The 19,760-nt window shown below is 62.6% G+C and overlaps 2 protein-coding genes across 15 annotated transcripts in view; both read left to right on the top strand.

Moving 5' to 3' along the window:
* LOC308182905 (ankyrin-1-like) overlaps window positions 1–18,829 on the top strand; it is a 71,600-nt gene extending 52,771 nt beyond the window's left edge. For 6 of the 14 annotated variants that reach the window (XM_080568248.1, XM_080568243.1, XM_080568253.1 and 3 more), the window contains 31 exons: window positions 47–145; window positions 233–331; window positions 1,408–1,605; window positions 1,818–1,916; window positions 2,302–2,400; window positions 2,721–2,819; window positions 2,924–3,016; window positions 3,257–3,329; window positions 3,707–3,730; window positions 4,541–4,643; window positions 4,934–5,081; window positions 5,303–5,400; window positions 5,488–5,712; window positions 6,131–6,285; window positions 6,494–6,705; window positions 6,832–7,036; window positions 7,210–7,306; window positions 7,660–7,888; window positions 8,065–8,190; window positions 8,278–8,397; window positions 8,532–8,616; window positions 8,866–8,940; window positions 9,516–9,647; window positions 9,843–9,989; window positions 10,194–10,376; window positions 11,566–12,118; window positions 12,762–13,020; window positions 14,304–14,387; window positions 14,671–14,838; window positions 15,128–15,250; window positions 16,540–18,829. In XM_080568248.1, coding sequence (XP_080424374.1) covers window positions 47–145; window positions 233–331; window positions 1,408–1,605; window positions 1,818–1,916; window positions 2,302–2,400; window positions 2,721–2,819; window positions 2,924–3,016; window positions 3,257–3,329; window positions 3,707–3,730; window positions 4,541–4,643; window positions 4,934–5,081; window positions 5,303–5,400; window positions 5,488–5,712; window positions 6,131–6,285; window positions 6,494–6,705; window positions 6,832–7,036; window positions 7,210–7,306; window positions 7,660–7,888; window positions 8,065–8,190; window positions 8,278–8,397; window positions 8,532–8,616; window positions 8,866–8,940; window positions 9,516–9,647; window positions 9,843–9,989; window positions 10,194–10,376; window positions 11,566–12,118; window positions 12,762–13,020; window positions 14,304–14,387; window positions 14,671–14,838; window positions 15,128–15,226 — 4,386 coding nt within the window. In that variant the 3' untranslated portion in view covers window positions 15,227–15,250; window positions 16,540–18,829. The remainder of the gene's footprint in view (window positions 1–46; window positions 146–232; window positions 332–1,407; window positions 1,606–1,817; window positions 1,917–2,301; window positions 2,401–2,720; window positions 2,820–2,923; window positions 3,017–3,256; window positions 3,330–3,706; window positions 3,731–4,540; window positions 4,644–4,933; window positions 5,082–5,302; window positions 5,401–5,487; window positions 5,713–6,130; window positions 6,286–6,493; window positions 6,706–6,831; window positions 7,037–7,209; window positions 7,307–7,659; window positions 7,889–8,064; window positions 8,191–8,277; window positions 8,398–8,531; window positions 8,617–8,865; window positions 8,941–9,515; window positions 9,648–9,842; window positions 9,990–10,193; window positions 10,377–11,565; window positions 12,119–12,761; window positions 13,021–14,303; window positions 14,388–14,670; window positions 14,839–15,127; window positions 15,251–16,539) is intronic. The other 8 variants (XM_080568252.1, XM_080568245.1, XM_080568244.1 and 5 more) reach the window with 6 other exon arrangements.
* On the top strand, window positions 13,027–14,297 carry LOC308182914 (uncharacterized protein). The gene has a single exon (XM_080568286.1). The coding sequence runs from the start codon at window positions 13,909–13,911 to the stop codon at window positions 14,233–14,235; it is 327 nt and encodes a 108-aa protein (XP_080424412.1). The 5' UTR covers window positions 13,027–13,908; the 3' UTR covers window positions 14,236–14,297.
* Window positions 18,830–19,760: the final 931 nt, after the last annotated feature.

Here is a 19,760-nt window from a genome sequence, read left to right as displayed (position 1 = left end):
CCTTGTCATCCCTGTACACCCTGTGATGGGCTGCCTTTCTCCTCAGAAAGGATTTACCCCTCTCCACGTTGCAGCCAAGTATGGGAAGGTGGATGTGGCAGAGCTGCTGCTGGCACATGACGCTCACCCTAATGCAGCAGGGAAGGTGAGGGTTGCTCTAGGGCTGTGGGAGGAGTGAGTGGTATGGGGAGAGGCTCTGTCTCACCGCTTGGCGCCCTCTCCCCCTCTGCAGAATGGCCTGACCCCGCTGCATGTGGCTGTGCACCACAACAACCTGGAGATCGTCAAGCTGCTGCTTCCCAAGGGGAGCTCCCCACACAGCTCAGCCTGGGTAAGACTGGACGTGGCCCCGTTTCTGTGGGGATGTCGTGTGTGTCCAGTGCACTCCAGCTGTAGATGGCTGTGCCCTGTCCTGCGTCACCCCTCGACCGTGACACCCGCCAGTCACCCCTACGGCCCGCCATGCTGACCGCTCGTGCTGGCCCATCCCCTGCAGCAGCAGGGGTGCTGAGCAGTCCTGTTCCAGCAGAGCAGCTGTGTCAGGGATGTTCCCTGCTGGCAGCCTGGTGGCTGTTGTGGGGGACGTGTTTCCATGGCAAGCCCTGCTGAGCAGCGCTGCGGTCTGGCAGTTTTGGAAACCACACGTGAATGTTTGCGTGCAGCTGGGAAGCCAGGAGGCAGAAAAAAACAGCAGCTTGTGAGCGTCTCAGGCTCTGCCTGAGCATGGGGAGCATTTCCCTGTGGAGCAGCCCAGCAGCCTTGGTTTCCACATTGTTTGCAGAAGCTGCATCCTCCCAGCAGACGAGCAGCCACCAGTGCCAGCTCTCCCCCTCTGGCTCTCCCCTCTCCCCTGTGTGGCTTCTAGCAGACCTGCTGGGCATCAGAGCAGCTGGTGCGGGTGCCAATCCTCCTCAGTCTGCGTCACCGACAGTCCACATCACTGCGGGCAGGGGGTGTCTGTTCCGCTTCTGGCACGCAGTCGCACAGGCAGTGCTCAAGGCCCTGTGGCCTCTGCCTGAATATTAATCCCGTGTGTTGTGAGTCCTGCTCCACACGTCCGCCTGGCATGTCCTAGTAGGTGCCTGCCTGCTGGCTCTTGCTGCCCCAAGTGGCCGCATGCTAGAAATTAATGTGAGGAAAACCTCAGGACTGCCGATACCAGCTGGACCCAAAGCCTTGGAAGCCCCTCGGCTGATTTGGCTGGAGAAGCAGGATTTGCTCAGTGGCAAGTGGCCTCGGTGGCAGGACTAGTTGCTGTCAGGGAGATGGCTCAGGCGTGAGGCTGTGTCCCTGAGCTCTGGAGGTAGCTAGGAAGGGCAGGCCTGGCCTGCAGAGGTGGGCTAGTACCTCCTGTCCTGGCAGATCTGCTTGGTGTTTCCTAAGCACTGCAGTGGTCTTCTCCCACAGAACGGGTACACCCCCCTGCACATCGCTGCCAAGCAGAACCAGATGGAGGTGGCCAGCAGCTTGCTGCAGTACGGGGCTTCTGCAAACGCAGAGTCTGTGCAGGGAGTCACCCCCCTACACCTGGCTTCTCAGGAGGGGCACGCGGACATGGTGGCACTGCTTTTCTCCAAACAAGCCAACGGCGATTTAGGCAACAAGGTAAGTTGTGCTGGTGCTTCCTGCCAGGCTGGAGGTGAACGCCCTGGCAGGCAGTAGCAGACCCAGTGCCTCTCTGCATCCAGGCAGCAAGGCCCTGGCCAAGAGCACGGTGTTGGCCAGTTTGCCACGTTGACAACCCAGCTTAAGAGGCTCTGCTGGTAGAGCTGCAGTGCTTCCACTGCCACTGTGCAGGTGACCTGCTCTTTTTGCAGAGTGGCCTGACTCCTCTCCATCTCGTGGCCCAAGAGGGACATGTGCCAGTTGCTGATGTTCTGTTGAAACACAGAGTTACAGTGGATGCAACAACCAGGGTAAAGTAGTGCATTGGTCATGGCTGGGATGAAAAACACTTGGGAACTACTTCTAGGCCTGCTGCAAGCAGAGCCTTGCTTTTCTTCTTTGTGCAAGAACTTCCCCCCTTGCAGGCATCCTTGTGTCTTGGGGTCTCTTCTTTCTCTTCCCCCCACCTCACTGCAAGAATGCTTCTTGCCTGCTCCCACAGCTCACCCCTGTCTTCCCGGGCACAACGTGGTGTGATCTGCAGTGTGGCCTCAGCCCTGACCCTGGGCTCTCGGGCAGCACCAGCACACGTTCCATGCTTCAGCTGTGGGGGCTTGCCCGTGGAATCAGCATACCCAAGACAGAAGGGCAGAAAGCACCGCTGAAGGCAGGCTGAGTCCCGATCTTGTCTTTCAGATGGGCTATACCCCGCTGCATGTGGCCAGCCACTATGGGAACATCAAACTGGTGAAGTTTCTGCTACAGCACCAGGCTGATGTCAATGCCAAGACTAAGGTACGGTGATGCCCTGTGCTCCAAGGACCCCTCTGCCCTGGGGAACAGAATGCAGGTTGATGGGAAAGCCTTTGCCCGCCCTTGCCCCCACGACCCCTCCACCGTGCTCCAAGGCCTCCTTTCTCCATGACTGGAAGCTGCTGTAGTCCACCTACAGCCCCGGGCAGGTGCTGGGTCCTGCAGACCCCTTCGCTCACCCCAGAAAGTAGAGGGGAAGACCTCGTCCTCTAGGCATGAAGCATCATGTGAAGCCTGGGGCGAGCGTTCCTTGGGCAGCAGAACCCAGAGCTGACGGCAACACCCTCTGTCGTCTCCCGCAGCTGGGCTACACTCCCCTGCACCAGGCAGCACAGCAGGGCCACACGGATGTCGTGACGCTGCTGCTGAAGCATGGCGCCTCCCCCAACGAGATCAGCACGGTAGGAAGTGCGCTCACCTGCACCTCCTCGCCCTGTAGTGAGCTCAGGTGCTTGCTTGGGCTCCCTCACGGCTGCAGCTGACCCCGTCCTCCCTCCCTGCACAGAATGGCACCACTCCCCTGGCCATTGCAAAGCGGCTCGGCTACATTTCTGTCACAGACGTGCTCAAGATCGTCACAGAGGAAACTGACATCCTGGTGAGCTCCTGGGCACGGGACCGGTGGGGTGCAGGACCCTGTGTAGGAGAGCTGAGGCTGGGATCAGCCAGGCGGAGGTCTGCTGGCCGTGGCCAGGCAGCGAGCCCCAGGCAGCAGCTGTGGTCTCACTTGGGGCAGAGGTTGCGTGAGTGCAGCCTGAGCGCCCCGGCGTGGGGAGAGGAGCTGCGGGCGGCTGTGCGGTAAGGGCTGGCCTGCTCTGACTGTCGTCTGTTCCCACAGCCAGTCAGTGACAAGTACCGCATGAGCTTCCCGGAGACTGTGGATGAGATTCTGGACGTGTCGGAGGATGAAGGTGAGGGGCTGGAGCTAGGTCGCACCCCCAGAGGTCTGCTGGCTGAGCCGGCACCGCTGCCAGCAGCCCCAGGGACGGGCACGGGGGTTGGGGGAGCTGCCTGGCCACACAGGGGTCTCTCAGAGAGGAGGTGTGGAGCCCACCAGCCTCCAGGAATGGCTTCCCCTGGCTCAGGTGCTCCCCTGTGCTGTGCGAGGGGGAGATACCTGGACCTCTCTGTGGCCCCATACCCCAAGGAAAGTGTGCAGAGAGCCCTCGGGCACATGGAGCACCCCACCGTGCTCCCTGGGGCAGTACCAGCTCCCAGCCTGGCTGCAGCTGGTCTGCTCCTGTCCCCTCCCACTGAGACCTCACTTTTGCCTCTTCTTACTTTGCAGGCACTGCTCATGTCACAGTAATGGGTATGCAACACGTCTCCTGCCCCAGCTCAATGGCCCATTTCACCCCATGGCCACTAACCATCTGCACGCCACATCCATCTGCTGAGCCTTGTTGCTGGGCTGGTGCTACCCAGCACAGGCCCTGCCATCCTCTTCTGCCCATCTGTGTCCATGCTGCTTGCTGTGGTGTGACTGCATGAACAGGGCTGTCCCCCAGCCAGGGGGGCAGAGGAACCTGGCTCTGTGGCAAGCTCTGGTGCCCGTACCCAGCCACCCCATGCCGCTCTGGCCACAGCAGGGGTGAAGCTGAGCACTGGAGGGTCCCTGTGCTGCTGCAGTCCCCTCCCCATCACCAGGGCTGTTCTCCTGCTTTGGGAGGTGCTGGGCTCCTTCCTGCAGGGCTTTAGCACCAGCCCAGCCCTGGTGGACTCCTTAGCAGGAGTTAATTGGGCCGGCAGGTGGTGCTGGCTGGGCTTGTCCCCCAGTTAGAGGTGCACAGATGCACTTGACAACGTTGGTGAGTCCTTCATGTGGCCCCTGTCCTGCCTACACCTGCCTGCAGTGCCCGGCGGTGAGGTGTCCCCAGCAGGCTCTGCTCTGCGTGTGGGTGCTGTGGAAAAGGGGTCGGCTGGCAGCCGAGGCTCCCAACAGCTACCGCAGCTCCTGTCCCACTAACCAACAGCTTCGGCCTCTGTCAGAGGGAAAAGCCCCCACACGTCTGGGGACGAATGTGTGTGGCCAGTGGTGGGAGCAGGGATGGGGACAAAGGCTGAGCTTCTGTGCTCCCTTGTCCTGCTACCTCGGCAATGCTAAGCCAGCTCTCGGTTTCAGAGGAGGAGCTGATCGCACCGAAGCCCAGGACACCTGAACCCAGGGACCAGGAGAGCAAGAGGGAGATGCTGGAGCTTGTGACCAGGATGACACTGGAGCGAATGTATGAGGCACTGGATGGCAGAGGGGGAGTGGGAGCGGGGTGCGAGACCAGTTTGGTGTTGGGTTGGGATGCCAACAGGGCAGGGACAGCTGAAGGCCAGGAGTACATCCCTGAGCCCCAGCAGCCATTGCAGCAGGCACAGCTGGTTGGTGGTGGTCCTGCACCAGGACATGTGTGGGTCTGTGGCTGAGTGCACCTTCGCCCAGCGGCCCCAGGGCTCGCTTGGGATGGCTGGAAGCTGAGGGTCCCAGCCTGCCGCTGCAGTGGCTGTCACTGCTCTCTCCTACCAGGGAGGAGTCTCCAGCTGTCCCACAGGTCCCCTGTATTCCACCTGAGACTGTGGTGACCAGAGCAGAGGAGCCTGAGCAGTTAGGACCTGTGGAGACAGAAGCTGAGCAAGTCAGCCTGCTGCATGCGCCCTCGGTGTCCCCGCAGGAGGTGAGCGTGGGACACAGCCTGCCATGGCCCCTGGGTCATCCTTTGCCTGGTGGACCCCCCTTCCCCGTCAGCCCAGAGCTAAAATGTGAGGTGGGCAGGGGGAACAGATCTGGTGGTATGGGGCTGCCTCGTTAGGGTTGGGAGAGTGCAGAGGCGGGAGCAGGCTCAGCACCCCCAAACAGGACCCTGTGCCCATGGGGGCTCTTCCCTGCCTTACGCAGCCCTCCAAGGAGTTCGATGAGGACTCTCTGATCCCCAGCAGCCCAGCCACTGAGACTTCAGACAACATCAGCCCAGTGGCCAGCCCCGTGCACACAGGGTGAGTGCTCGGCCCGCGTGGCACCGGTGCGACGTGCGCACGGCTGGCTGCAAGGCACCCACCTGCCCCTGCCTCCATCCGCTGCAGGTTCCTGGTGAGCTTCATGGTGGACGCCCGTGGCGGCTCCATGCGGGGCAGCCGGCACCACGGGCTGCGTGTGGTCATCCCACCCCGCGCCTGCGCCGCACCGACCCGCATCACCTGCCGCCTGGTGAAGCCCCAGAAGCTGCCCGCACCCCCAAATCTGGCTGAGGAGGAGGGCTTGGCCAGCCGGATCATCGCTCTGGGGCCTGCCGGTGCCCAGTTCCTCAGGTGAGCGTGGCTGGAAATGGAGTGGATGGGGCTGCCCCCACCAGGACCACCCCTCAGGGCTGGGGATGGGCCTGGACTCCTCTGGAGACTGGAGACAAGACCTGTGCTGGCTGCTGCTTGCGGAGGTCTGGTGCAGGAGTGATCCCAGCTCTGGCCAGGCACGGTGCAATTTTGGGGTGGGTGATTGCAGCGTGATGGAGCAATGGCAGCCCCTGTGGCTGTGCTGGGGGAAGTCCTGATCAGCAGTGGCCTGCTGGGTGCAGAGCTCCATTTCCCAGAGACAAGGCTGTGAGGTGTCCTGCCTTCCTCTTCCCGTGGCTGTGTAGCATGGCCAGGCATTCTGCCCACAGCCACCTTGCTGCCTGCAAATCCCAGTGGCAGCACACGGCTGTGAGCACACTTCCTTCCCTATCTGCAGCCCTGTCATCGTGGAGATCCCCCACTTTGCCTCTTACGGGCGTGGAGACCGTGAGTTGGTGGTGTTGCGCAATGAGAACGGCTCGGTCTGGAAGGAGCACCGCAACCTCTATGAGGAGAGCTACATGGACCAGCTACTCAATGGCATGGATGAGGGTGAGCGCTGCCAGGGTTGGGGTTTGACACCAGGCGACTCCCCCCCACAATACAGGGCTGCAGCTGGCCTGGGAATGGCCGCGGCCGTGCTGGGAGGTGGTGGGATGGGGCCAAGCAAGGTGTGGGAGGTGCAGCTCGGAAGAAGTGGTGGGTGAGAGCCGTGGGCTTGGAGCATGGGTGAACGCTGATGGCTGCGCTGCTCTTGCAGAGCTGGAGAGCCTGGAGGAGCTGGAGAAGAAGAGGGTCTGCCGCATCGTCACTACCGACTTCCCTCTCTACTTTGTGGTCATGTCCCGGATTTGCCAGGTCTGTGACATGATCGGCCCTGAGGGAGGGTGCTTGAGAAGCACCCTGGTGCCCATGGTACAGGCCACCTTCCCAGACACCGCTGTCACCAAGGAAGTGAGACTGGCCCTGCAGGTGAGCCCAGAGAACTCGGTCTGGAGCCTGGCTGGGCTTCCGCAGTCAGGGACAGGCAGCTGGCCCAGGCTGCATCCCAGCGCTCGCGGGGGCTGGCCCTGACTCCCCCGCCTGTGCTGCCCACAGGCACAGCCTGTGCCCGATGAGCTGGTGACCAAGCTGCTGGGGAACCAGGCAACCTTCAGCCCCATTGTCACGGTGGAGCCGCGCCGGCGGAAGTTCCACCGCCCCATCGGCCTCCGTATCCCTCTGCCCCCGTCCTGGAAGGACAGTCCCCGAGACAGCGGCGAGGGTGACACCACCAGCCTGCGCCTGCTCTGCAGTGTGATTGGTGAGGGTGCCGCCCCCGCCGTGCGGGCACAAGTGATCCCGGTGGGGACGGGCTGGGCTGCTTCGGTGGGATGTAGCTCCTGGGAGTCAAGGGCGGGTTGCGGCTGTGCGGTGGGGAGAGCAGACCCCTGGCTTATGGAGGGGCAGCGTGCTTACCCCTGCTTTCTGCTGCAGGAGGGACGGCCCAAGCTCAGTGGGAAGACATCACAGGCACCACAAAGTTGGTCTATGAAAAGGAATGTGCTAATTTTACCACCAATGTGTCTGCCAGGTAAGTCGTGGGCAAGCAGGTGGTGCAGTGGGGACACCTGCTGATCCTGGGGCCCTCTTGGGGTGCAGTCTGTGCTGAAAAGAGCCTCCGGCCCCTGTGCTCATTGGTTTCTGTGGTGCTGCCACACCCCCACACGCAGGGCAGTTGACTCTAGCCTTAAGACACCCATGCTGCCTCGGCACACACCAGGAAACACTGCGACACCTGGGTGTGCTGAGGGAAAGGGCCAGTTCTTGCACTTGTGTGCAACTCCCACACCCAGAACCCTTGTGGCAACCTCTGCGGTGCTGTTTGCTCCCCTGGTGTGGCTGGGGAACCAGTTCTGCAGCACCCCTGATCCAGCCCTCCCACAGGTTCTGGCTGGCCGACTGCCCACGCACAGCGGAGGCCGTGCACTTCGCCACCATGCTGTACAAGGAGCTGACAGCTGTGCCCTACATGGCCAAATTTGTGGTGTTTGCCAAGATGAACGATGCACGGGAAGGCAGGCTGCGCTGCTACTGCATGACTGACGACAAGGTGGACAAGACTTTAGAGCAGCACGAAAACTTCACCGAGGTGGCCCGCAGCAGGGACATTGAGGTTTGTCCCCGGCAGCATGCATGGCAGACAGCAGGGCAAGGGCAAGGGCTGCCTGTGCGGGAGGGGTGCTGATGCCAGTGGAGGGGCCTGGCCCGGGCCTGGAGAGGAGGGCTAGAGGTCAGAGGCAGGGGAAGCTGCTCTGCACAGGGACTTATCCTGTTTTCCCTCCCCTCCAGGTGGTGGAGGGGATGCCTTTGCATGTCGAGCTCTCAGGAAACCTGGTTCCTGTTAAGAAGACCACGCAGCCACGCACCTTCCTCTTCCAGTCCTTCCGGGAGAACCGCCTTGTCATCTCCATCAAGGTAAGGGCAGGGCACAGGGCTGGGCTGCAGTGGGGCCCCTGCACCTGCCCTGTGCCAGGCCCCACTACCCGGCCTCTTGGTGCGCAGGTCCGGGACAGCAGTCGGGAAGCCAGCGGCTCCCTGTCTTTCCTGCGCAAGGCCATGAAGTACGAGGACCTGCAGCACGTGCTCTGCCACCTCAACATCAGCATACCACCCTGCACCAAGGTCAGCATCTGCTCTTCTTCCTCAGCTGCCCCATGTGGCCATGCCGCTCTGTGCTGGGGCTGTGCTGGTGCCAGAGCAGAGCCACTGCCCTCTTTCCAGGCTGGTAACCACTCGGTTTGTCCCCACTCCTGCAGGGAAGCAGCAGTGAGGAGCGGAGGAAGACACTGACACCGTTGTCTCTGCGGGAGCGATACAGCATCCTAAGCGAGAGCAGTTTCGGTACACAGCCAGCTGGGTCTATTCAAGCCTCTCACCACTTGCGGTTAGGGTAGGGGTACCCAAGCCAGGAAGAAGGGCTGGGCTGAGCCTGCTGTACTCACACGTGTGGCAGTGTCCTGCTCCCTGAGGGTTTCCGTGGTCCTGCGTGCAGGGCTGTTCTGAGCCCCCGCGGCCGGTACCTCTCTCCCTCCCCCCCCCCAAGTTCAGGGTCCTGTGCAGCTGGAGTTGTGACTCCCTCTTCTCCTCCAGGCTCTCTGAGCAGCACCGACCGTGCAGACCAGAAGATGGTCGACATAGCAGAGCAGCTGGGCCTCAGCTGGGCAGGTGAGTCCACACTTCATGGCCCCAAGGATGCACAGTGTGCCTTGAAACTGAGCACTTAGGAAGGCTGGGAAGATGCTGCAGGGTCTCATGAATGTGCTTTACGCTGTCCAGGGAGCTGGTTCCTGATGCAGTTTGTATTCACGTAGTCTGCACTAGCCCCTCTGGCAGGCTCCTGTGGCAGGTCCCAGCACTTCCGCAAAGCTGTGAGCATGCAGTGAGCCTCCTTCCAGCCCTGCATGCATGCACAAGCACGTGCACAGATGCCAGGGGTTTTGGTCCAAGTTGTCCCTATTACTGGAGGCCTAGCACTGTCGGTGCAGGCGCACACCCAGCAGCAGTACCTGCATTTCTCCTTAGCGTGAGACGATAGTCACAGCCAGCCTGGGCAGAGAGGCTTCAGCCTCTGCCCCATCCCAGCTCCTGCTCCTGCCCATTCTGCCATGTTCAGGTGTGTGGGATGTGGAGGGGCTGTGCTGAGTCTGGCTGAGCCCTTCACAACATCTCCTGCCTTTTTGGCTCAGGAGCTGGCAGCAGGCACCGAAGGGTGTGATGCTGAGATGTGGTGTCTCCCCCAGAGCTGGCACGTGAGCTGCAGTTTGGGGTGGATGACATCAACAGGATACGTGTGGAGAACCCCAACTCCCTGCTGGAGCAGAGCATAGCCCTACTCAACCTCTGGGTCAGCCGTGAGGGCAAGGGTGTCAAGAGTGAGTATCTGTGGTGCCCTGCTGCAGGAGTGGAAATGGCTGGGCTGGGCGTGCGGCCTGTACGCGCTCAGGGCTCCCTGGCTGGGTTTATGCCACCAGTTCTCGTACACCTGCCTGAAGGGTGGCTGGGGCATGGCTGTGTCCCCCCAGTGACCAGCCTGCCCCGCCTGTGACTGACACCGGCTTCCCTTGCAGTGGAGAGCCTGTACACAGCACTGAGAAATATCGACCGCAGTGAGATCGTCAGCACGCTGGAGGGCTCTGGCCGGCAGAGCCGGAGCCTGAAGGGCAGTTGGCGCTACGCGGACAGGGACTACTCCCTCTCGCCCTCGCAGATGAATGGTGAGCCCCAAGTCCTACACAGGGAGTGCCAGAGGGCCCGGGGGCAGAGTCGCTGCAGACGGACTGGGGCTGATGTCTGCCCTGATCCAGGCGTGCTGGTGGCCCCTGAGGAGCTCGGTGGGTGCGAGGTGCCACAGGCGGGTGGAGCCTTTCCAAGGGGGCCTGTGCTGTGGGAGCCTCGGCCCTGCCGTGCTGTCTTCTCAGAGTACGGACGTGTGGGGCTTCCTCCCCGCGAGGTACCGGTGTTGGGCAGTGGCCGGGGAGCTCCTGGAGCCATCTGTCCAGCCGTGGCTGTGCCCTGGGCCGGGTGCCAGGCACAGCCTGCCTGCCTGCAGGGCTGTGGCGGGGGCAGTCGCTGTGTGTGCTGTGGGGCAGCCGGTGCACCAGGTAGGGTTGGGGCTGCTGCAGCCCCGCACCGTGGCACTGCCTGTGTGGCTCTGGCTCATCGCTCTCCCCCTCTTTGTCTCTCCCCTCGATCTGCTCTCAAACATGCCACCTAGTGCCACCAGATGTGGGCACTCCTGGGGGCCGCTTCTTCTCACCTCCTTCCTCCGAGCTCATCCTGGCCTCTCTTCTCATCTTTCTCCTCTGCCTGTCTCCACTGTCTCCAGCTCAGCCGAGCCCTCCAGGAGCCGCATCCTGCTCCAGCAGATGCACGTCACCCGGGACTGCCCCTCTCCTGGCTGTGTCACGCTTGCAGGCAGCCATCCTGGGCCTCCTTGTCTGCACTGCCCCTGCTCCTTCCCTCGCTGGCCCTGCACTGCTTGCCTCCAGCCAGGCACCTGCATGAGGGGGGGCTGGGGGCTCTCAGCTGCTCACTGTGCCCCGGCTTCTGCTGGCAGTCCCTGGCTGCCCAGAGCAGGATGAGTTCCCTTTTAGTCTCCAGGGGTGAACAAGGGGCTCATGGCTCGGAGCAGAAGGAGGCTGAGCAAAGCTGTGTGTGTGTGGGACTGCCTGTCTTGGCCATAGTCGCAGTCAGTGTGCCTGGGCTGTGCACGTGGCCCCGGGCGACGAGGACGGGACAGCTGCTTGCAGGGCCAGGGACACTGATGGGGGTGTAGAGCCCCTGCTGCGTCCTTCAGCATGGACGTTTACTGGGGCTGCCCTTCCCAGCTCAAGAGTTAGCTTTGGGAGCTGGTGCCTGCAGAACCTGGCCGCCTGAGCTCCAGGCTGCCCTTCAGCCAGCTGATGCTGGATGGGGGCTGGGGACAGGGACCCAGGGGCTGACAGGGTAGGGGGGCAGAGAGGGCACCGTGCCTTGCAGTGGGGATGGGGCATCGCCTGGACCCCAGGCCCGCCCTTCCCATGGAAAGTGGGCAGCCACAAGGTCTGGCCTGGTGCGGCCCCAGCACTCCAAAGGAGGCACAGGAGCACTTGCAGGGGCAGGAGGGACCATGCAAAGGCAGCAGCCAGTGAGTGCAGTCCTGCTCAGCCCAGACGTGGGGGTCTGGTGTGGCCAGGATGGTGCTGTGCTCAGGGCGGGCATCCTCCCGGTGGCTGTTTCCCTTCTCGCCCTGCCGTGCTTGTATGGACGTGAGATGGCTGCTGGAGGTGTCACCTCTGTCTGCCCATGTAGGTTACGCTTCTCTGCAGGACGAGCTGCTGTCCCCTGCCTCCCTGCATTACACGCTGCCATCCCCGCTGCGTGCCGACCAGTACTGGAATGAGGTGGCCATCATGGATGCCATCCCCATGGCTGCCACTGAGCAGGATGCCTTGATGGAGATGTCCGACATGCAGGTGTGGTCCTCGGGGCTCACCCCCTCGCTGGTGACGGCTGAGGACTCCTCTCTGGAGTGCAGCAAGGCTGAGGACTCGGACGCCACGAGCGAAGGCCGTTTCCTGGGGCAGCTTCTGACAGACACACATGGCCCGGACCACATGGGCTCTATGGACCTAGTTGAGGATGACACAGTGGATTCAGATGCCATGAATGGTCTGATTGAACTGCTAGACCAGGAGGAGGGGCAGAGGCCAGAGGAGAAGATGCCAGCCGGGGACTGCCAGCTGGGGACTGGAGAGCAGGACCCAGAAAGTGAAGTTTCTTTTGTTTCAGTTCAGCAGAAGGTACAAGCCAGGATCACGGCATCACCGACCATTAGCCACATTGTGGAGAAGAGTGCAGACAGGTACTGTGCCCCAGGGTGCCAGAGGGGGTGTGGGGGGAGGGAGCTTCGCCAGCTATTGCCCTGTGCTGGGCCAGCTGCAATAACGTCCCAGCCTTGCTTGCTTCCCTGCTGGTCTCCAGCACTGGAGGCCTGGCACCCCTGGCAGACAGAGCAGTGGCTTGGGCAGAGAGCCTTGTAACCCTCTGGAGATGCTCTGGGGGCTCCTTGCAGAGCACACAGGGCGGGGAGAAGCCCTGCAGACAGACAGGCCTTGCATGTAGGTTGTGCTTCCCAGCATCATCTCAGGCGGGGCTGTGTCCTGACATCTTCCCAGTGGCACCAGTCCCACGAAGTCCCTGGTGGAGCCCAGTGATGCTCCGAGGCGTTGCCTTAGAGCCTGTAGACCCAGGGGCAGTGTGGGGCAGCCGAGGCTGTGGGACTGGCAGGGAGCGTGGCAGGGAGGAGGCCTGTGCCCTTTGTGCATCTGCATTTTGTGCTGCTTGTGCCGGGTACCCGGCAGCGCTGGCAGCCGGGGAGACCCGTGCCTGGTGGGGTGCAGGCTGTGCCGGTGCGCCTGCCAGCGGTCGGCTGGTGCCCTGGCAAAGCTGACTGCCTCTCTCTCTCTGTCTCTCTCTCCCTGTCCCTGTCCCTCTCCGGTGCCCAGGCTGAGGGACTGGAATGCAGAAGGCTCCTTTATCTCCTGCCTACAGGACCTGACAGCGGGCTCCTGGCAGGAGGGGGTCACCCGAAGGCTGTGCCCGACGTACACCGTGGCTGCCGGGGCGCAGGGCCAGGAGCAAGAGCAGGTCCTGGCACCGGCCGTGGAGCTGATGCGGGTCAGCTCTGCAGAGGACAGCGACTGGCAGCCCCAGCACCCCACGGGCGGCTGGCTGGAGGAGGCAGACAGCCACTTCTTTGGGCAGGTGAGGGTAAGAGCAACAGCAGGGGCAGGCCCCATGGGCAGCCCCTTGCCTGCCACCAGGTCAGCCGGGCTGACCGGCTGCTTGAGGGGCAGAGGTGTCCCCGCAGAACCATTGCGCTGGCCCCTGGGGGGGCCCCTCAGCCCTCTGGTGGCCCAGAATAGCCTGCTTTGCACCCGATACGTGAGCTCTTGCTCTCCATTTATAAACCAGGCAGCCTCCCTGCTTGCTTCCTTATTGAGTATCTGCCCTGGCTGCTGGCCCTGACAGCCTGCTGAGGCCAGAAATAGAGCTGGTCTGGGGGCCAGGCAGGGCGGTGGGCATCCTGCCGCAGCCGCATGGAGCTGGCAGGTACAGGGCGAGGGCAGGCAGAGCTGTCCCGGCAGCGTGGCTGCTCTCGGGGGCAGCTGCAGCAGGGCAGCTGCGCAGCTCCGTGGTGCCATGCGCAGCCTCAGCGGCAGCCCCGACCCCTGGCTCCCACCTGGGGCTTCGTTTGTCCCGTGACAGAGGACTGCCTGCTGCCCTGGGGCCGCAGCCAGCAAGACAGGTTGTTGGCAGAGCCCGGGCGGGCTGACGGGGACGGGGGACAGGGCTGTCCCTGTCACCGCCTGGCTGGGGACGGGTGGTGCTGTTGCAGCCCCAGCCCCATGACTTTGACAGAAACTGTGAGCGCAAAGGACACCCCACCTGCCTGCCGCCTTCTCCCGCCCCAGCCAGCTGATCTGCAGCAGCTAGGGTTACAGCAGCCCTCCCACAGAGCCGGGGCGCGCTGCGGACCCACGGGCAGCTCCTGCACAGGGGGCTTTGTCCGTCCCAGCCGGGCAGCGTGGCCGGAGTCTGAGCGGCGGGTTCGGGACCTGTGGGGCACACGCCCAGCCCTGCGGAAGCAGGATGTGGGGCTTCCTGGCCCAGCTGCTGATTGTCGTGGTGCTGCTGGCCTTCTTCCTGGTCAGCTGCCAGAATGTCATGCACATCGTCAGGGGCTCTGTCCGCTTCCTGCTCAAACACGCCCACCGTGAGCTGGACAAGGAGCTCGGGGAGAGCCAGGGGCTGGTGGATGATGAGGAGTCTCTCTCCACCAGGGTCGTCCGCCGGCGTGTCCTTGTGAAGGTAATGGGCAGGGAGCTGAAAAAGCAGCGCCGGGACAAGCGCAGAGGAGAGCAGAGGAGGGGCTGGGGCAGTGCAGGAGCCAGAGGCTGTGGGGTGTGCGTAAGATGAGCTGTGCTGCTTGCAGAGGGGCTCCTCTTGCCCCCTGGAACACCGTACTGTTCCTCCTGTTCCTGCAGGGCAATGAAGTTCTTCACCTCCCTGGGGAGCAGGTGACAGAGGAGCAGTTCACAGACGAACAAGGCAATATCATCACCAAGAAGGTGAGTGACCAGGGGCAGGGTGCGTGCAGGGTGCGTGCCGCAGCCTTCCTGCTCTCCCCTCTCCAGGCTGTCCCGCTCCTCCCTGCAGCGCAGGGGCTGTGCAGGGTGCCTGCGTTCTGCCCTCTGCGGTTACCGTCAGGGGACAGGGGATGCCTGCCACGTGGGGCTCAGGGCCAGACTGGGCGAGGAGGGCGGCACGGTGCCTGAGGGCTGGCTGGGTCTGCCCTGCGTGGGCTGGTAACTTGGGGCTGGCAGTGACGCCTGGTTGCACGACTCTCCGCAGATCATTCGGAAGGTGGTGCGTCAGCTGGGCCCCAGTGACACGGATGACAGGCAGGAGCATGAGGAGCTGATTCTGGAGGGCTCCCTGCAGGAGCCCCAAGACCTAGAGGCCGAGGCCGATCACTTCGTGAAGTACTCCATCCTGCACCGGGATGGTCTAGGGGCCAAGGTACGGTGTGGCTCGTAACCTGCCTTGCGGGTGCCCTGCTTGGGGCCAGCACTGCCTCTGCAGCACGTGCGGGCTCTGCAGTTCCACCACCCTCTGTCCTTTCTTCTGTCCTGCTTTCCTCTCCTGTTTCCCTTCTGTGGCTGCCGGGGGCAGCTCTTGCCCCCTGCACCCGTCTTCTTGCTTGGTGTCTTCTGCCAACTGACTCTGCCTTTCCCTCTCCTGTCCTTTTCTGTGTGTCTGTCTGTTCACCTGGGTGATGTCCTGCTTCCTGTCCCTGCGGCTCCCTCAGGAGGAGGTACAAGCGCGTGTCCCGAAACTGGAGGTCTCCGGGGGCAGGATGGGGGCTCAGATAGTGAAACGAGCCAGCCTGAAAAGGGGAAAGCAGTGACCCCCTCAAATGGCCTCTTTTGAGGTAACTCAACCGTTGTTCTTCCTTCTGTGCCAGCTCCCCGTGCTGCTGCCTGCGCTGAGCTGCGGCTCACGAGCACCCTGCTGGGGGCGTGCGGCAGGGCTGTGCCCAGCTCTCAGCCGGCAGAGAGGGGCCGCAGCGAAGAGGTGGGGGCAGGCAGAGCTGTGCTACCCCACACAGGTTCTGCTGGGGGCCAGGAAAGGGGGCGCAGGCCATGGCAGGATGCCGCTGCGTATAAGAGCAGCGGGGATGTGGTGCAGGTGGAGTGCAGGAACACAAGGCTTGCAGGGGTTGAGGGCAGGGGACCTGTTCTTGTCACGGGACATTTATTCTGTTGATCCCCAGCATGAGCACTGGATCATCCTTTCTCGTGTGTATTCCCTGCACCCTGAGCCGCCCGTTAGGTGGAACAAGGAGGCTTAAGGCAGGAGCTTGGCACAGCGCCCTGGGACCCGGCCGTGTCCTGACGCTCTGCACTCGCCGCCGGGCTGGCAGCGCGGCACCCGGGGGCAGGCACGGCACGCAGGCTCCCCAGCTGCCAGCTCCTGCCTGCGCCAGGGAGGAGACTGCCTAGCAGGGGCAGTCGTCCTCCAGCCTCGCTGTGCGTGCGTGATGTGTGTGTCTTCTCTCTCTCCCTCTAATCTCTTTGCTGTGTTAGTGGGTTGTCTGTGGTGCGTGACAGTCAAAACACTTGTGCTTGTGGACGTGCTCATGCAGACTGTGTCCCCACACCTATTGCCTGCCCCTCTCCTCAGACAGTCCCTGGGTCTACCTCTCTCTGCGGTGGTGCTCCTTAGCTCCTGCTGTTTCCACAGCATGCAAAAACAGCTCAGGGACTGCGTTAGGAACCTGGGGGATCTTACCTGCTGCTGTGAGAGCGCAGCGCGGTCATTCACCCTAGGTGAGGCTGGGGGCTCGGGACTGGCCTCCAAAGGGATATGTCCGCCCCAAAGCCTACAGCAGCCCTCCCAGCTCCTTCCCAGTGCCACAGTGCCTTTGGTGCAGCTCAGCTCCTGCTTGTCACTGCTTTTTGCAGCTGGGACAGCAACATCAATACCATCTACGCCATCTGTTCCAGAGAGAGCACGCACTGATGCTCTGTTGCTGTCTCTCTGGCACCCCCCACAAAATTTATCTTGTGGTGACTGGGCATAATGGGTGCACGTAGGACAAGCGCAGGGTGCAAAAAGGGCTGGGACTGCCACATACCCAGCCGTCCCCTCCCTTTCTCCTGGCTGTGCCACCACAAATGCCTGGGAACCCCATCTCTGTCTCTCTCTGTGTCTCTCCAGGATCTCACCTCAACGCCAAACCACTGAACTCCACACATGTTCTGACACCAACCTGTGAAGAGAAGAGAGGAAAAGAGTGGAGGGGAGCAGGGCTGGCTGTACATGTTTCTATAGGCTAATGGCATGATTTCTGTACGAGACATACTTACCGTCCTACTCGCATGACTGACTGACTGCAAGACGCATGAGCTACAGTACTTAAAACAGACGGAGGGGCCCCCGTCCCTGCCCCACTGCCAGCAGGAGCCCAAAGACAGCAGCACGCACGAGGGATATCCTCTCAGCTCCTCTGGGAGGCGAGAGCCGGACTGGCCGCACGCAAGAGGGAAGGAGAACCCACCCTCGCAGATCCGTGTGTGTCAGTGCATCCCCACGCCTGTGCTCCAGCTGCAGGAGGGAGGCTGGAGCAGCATGGCTGCTCACCGCGCAAGGAGAGGGGCTTGACCCTCGTCACCCGTGCTGCCTCTGCTGGACTCACTTCTCCTCCCTCTCAGTGAGTGCTGGGGCATGGGGAGGGCAGCAGCTGGAAAGGTGTGGGAGAGGAGGGCTGCAGGGAGCGTGGCTGCCCTGGGCAGAGGGGCTGGCGCAGGGCTGCCCTTCCTCTCCCCAGCACGTGCAGCGTCTCCCACCAGGGCAGGGCTCTGGGCTCGTTGCTTGTGTTGAAAGTGTAAACTGTACAGCAATCAGCCTTGTGTATATGAACCAATAAATACTATGCAAACCCCTAGGGACACTCTAGCAGTATGTACAAAGCACTAAAAGCTCCACTCCCAAATACCTCTTCAGGCTGCAGGATGGGCAAAGCCTTTGGAGTATGTGAGCAGCTCTGGCGAACAGAGCTGGGAGGCTACAGGAGTAAAAGGGCAGCAGACTGCCCCTGCCCTGTGCCCCTCTGCCTGAGCCTGGGCCCTTCCTGGCCTGAAGACAGGGGCCCGTGGGGACAGTCCCCTGGGCTGGTCCATGGTGCAAGCCCCAGTTTGTGCTGGCTTCAGCTGGGGTGAAGCTGGTAGCCTGCACTGAGGTGCTTGGGGCCCAGGGAAGAGGAGTAGTGAGACAGAGCAGGGGATGCTTGTGCCACACACAGGGTTGTGCCTAGCTCTACTCAGCACAATATCTGCTCAGGAGATGAGCCAGGAACTGGCAGGAGTCAAAAGCCTGCACTGCGCATCCTGTGCAAGGGCTTTGCAGGGTCCCCTGGCCTCCCTGCGAGGGCACAAATGAGCACAGACCCTTAACCCCACGGATGCTGGCCCTCCCAGGACCAACCCCAGAAATATGGGGGGGCTGCTCCCCTCGGTGGCTGCACTTTGGCCAGGAGAAAGGCCCTGCTGCAGCAGCCCAGGCTGAGCAGCCATGCTGGGAGCCAGGGCAACACCCGGGCCAGCTGCTCTGGCAGGGGAGCGGTGACAGGCAGGGCTGCCCAGGCGACGCAGAGAGGTGCAGGAGGTTGAATCTGCTACAAAACTTGACCCTAGGAGGACAGGATGCAGACAGTGGCAGTAGGTCCCATGTCCCCAGTTCTGTCCTTTACCTAACCAATGTGGGGGTCTGGCTTTTGTAGCACGGTGGTGTGGAGACGCCCCTGCTCTTCCCATGGAGTTGGCCGGGGGCCTGTTTTGCAGGGCATGAGGTTGCTCTCTGTAGCCACATGCAGAACAAGCCCACCTCCAGCTTCAGGCCGTGCAATGGTGGCCCTGGCAGGGGCCACCTTTCTTGCAGGGCTACTGTCTTGCAGCGGGTGCGCACCTGCCAGGAAAGCCCCCGGCTCCTCTGCAGTCTGGTTAAGAAGCCTAGCTGCAGCAAAGCAAATGGCCCAGCTTAGCCCCGGAGAGCAAAACAACCCCTTCCCCACCCCACCCCGAAGTTGAGCCATGTAGGCAGATTCTCCATCCATCACCCTTGCTGTGTACAATAACCTACCTAGACCCACTGCGACAGCTGACTCCGTAGCATCACTGTAGAGTTGTGTTGGGTCCTGTGCTTTGGCCTCGTATACGCCTTAGGGAATGTGCTGTGCTGCAACCGTGCCCGGCACCTGCAGTGACATTGCTTTGCGCTCGGATTGCTCGTAGGGCTGGTAGAGGGAGGCTGCACCCGACATTGAGCCTAGAGAATGCTGCAGTCTGCACACTAGAAGCTTTTTAGAAGTTTTAAAAATTACTTTTATTTCCTTTTTTTAATTGTTATGGAAACAAGCCTTTTGGATCTCCCTGTCTTAGCCCTTGATGTATAGATCATTTCCCTGTACACCAGCTATCAGACTATGAATTAATAAAGAAACTAACACAGACCGCGTCTCATCTCTGCTTTTCCAAGGGTGAGGGGAAGACAGAGGTTGCGGGACCTGTGGCTGGGGGGGGGGGTTCCTCTCTCTGCCCATACCCCATTGCCAGGGGTGCAGGTGGCACTCGGGGGGGCTCGCAGCTCTTTGTGCACCGCCATTCGTGGGGGAGTCTGACAGGTGCACAAATGCCCTTGGCTCCCCCCCTGCCCCCCAGCCACCCAAGCAGGTCTCGTGGCCGACCCACCAGCAGCCTCGTCCAGGATGGGCTGGGAAGCGGCTGCCCCCCCCCAGCCCATCTGCTCCCCGTGCCCACCCGCCGTGCCCACCGCTGCTGGGAGCCCACGCGCGGTGCCTGGGGTGCCACCCAGCCACACGGGGGGCTGCGGTGCTGCCATGGCTGGCAGCGGGTGCTCGGCGCGAGCCGCTGCTCCTGGTCCCTGGTCCCGCTCCCTGGTCCCAGTCCCGGTCCCTGCTCGCGGTCCCTGCTCGCGGTCCCTGGTCCCTGGTCCCAGTCCAGTCCCGGTCACTGCTCCCTGCTCCCGGTCCCTGGTCCTGCTCCCTGTCCCGGTCCCGGTCCCTGCTCCCGGTCCCGGTCCTTGGCCCCTGGCCCCGGTCCCCCGTCCCGGTCTCTACTCCCGGTCCCTACTCCCGGTCCGGTCCCGGTGCCGGTCCCTGCTCCCTGTCCCGGTCCTGCTCCCGGTCCCGGTGCCGGTCCCTGCTCCCGGTCCCTGCTCCCTGTCCCGGTCCTGGTCCCGGTCCCGCTCCCGGTGCCGGTGCCGGTGCCGGTCCCTGTCCCGGTCCCGCTCCCGGTCCCGCTCCCGGTCCCGCTCCCGCTCCCGGTCCCTGCTCCCGGTCCCTGCTCCCGGTGCCGCTCCCGCTCCCGGTGCCGGTCCCGGTGCCGGTGCCGGTGCCGGTCCCGCTCCCGGTGCCGGTGCCG

Source organism: Anser brachyrhynchus (genome assembly GCF_964034855.1).
Source record: "Anser brachyrhynchus genome assembly, chromosome: 26".
NCBI lineage: Eukaryota > Metazoa > Chordata > Aves > Anseriformes > Anatidae > Anser > Anser brachyrhynchus.
This window is presented reverse-complemented; position numbering and strand designations above follow the sequence as displayed.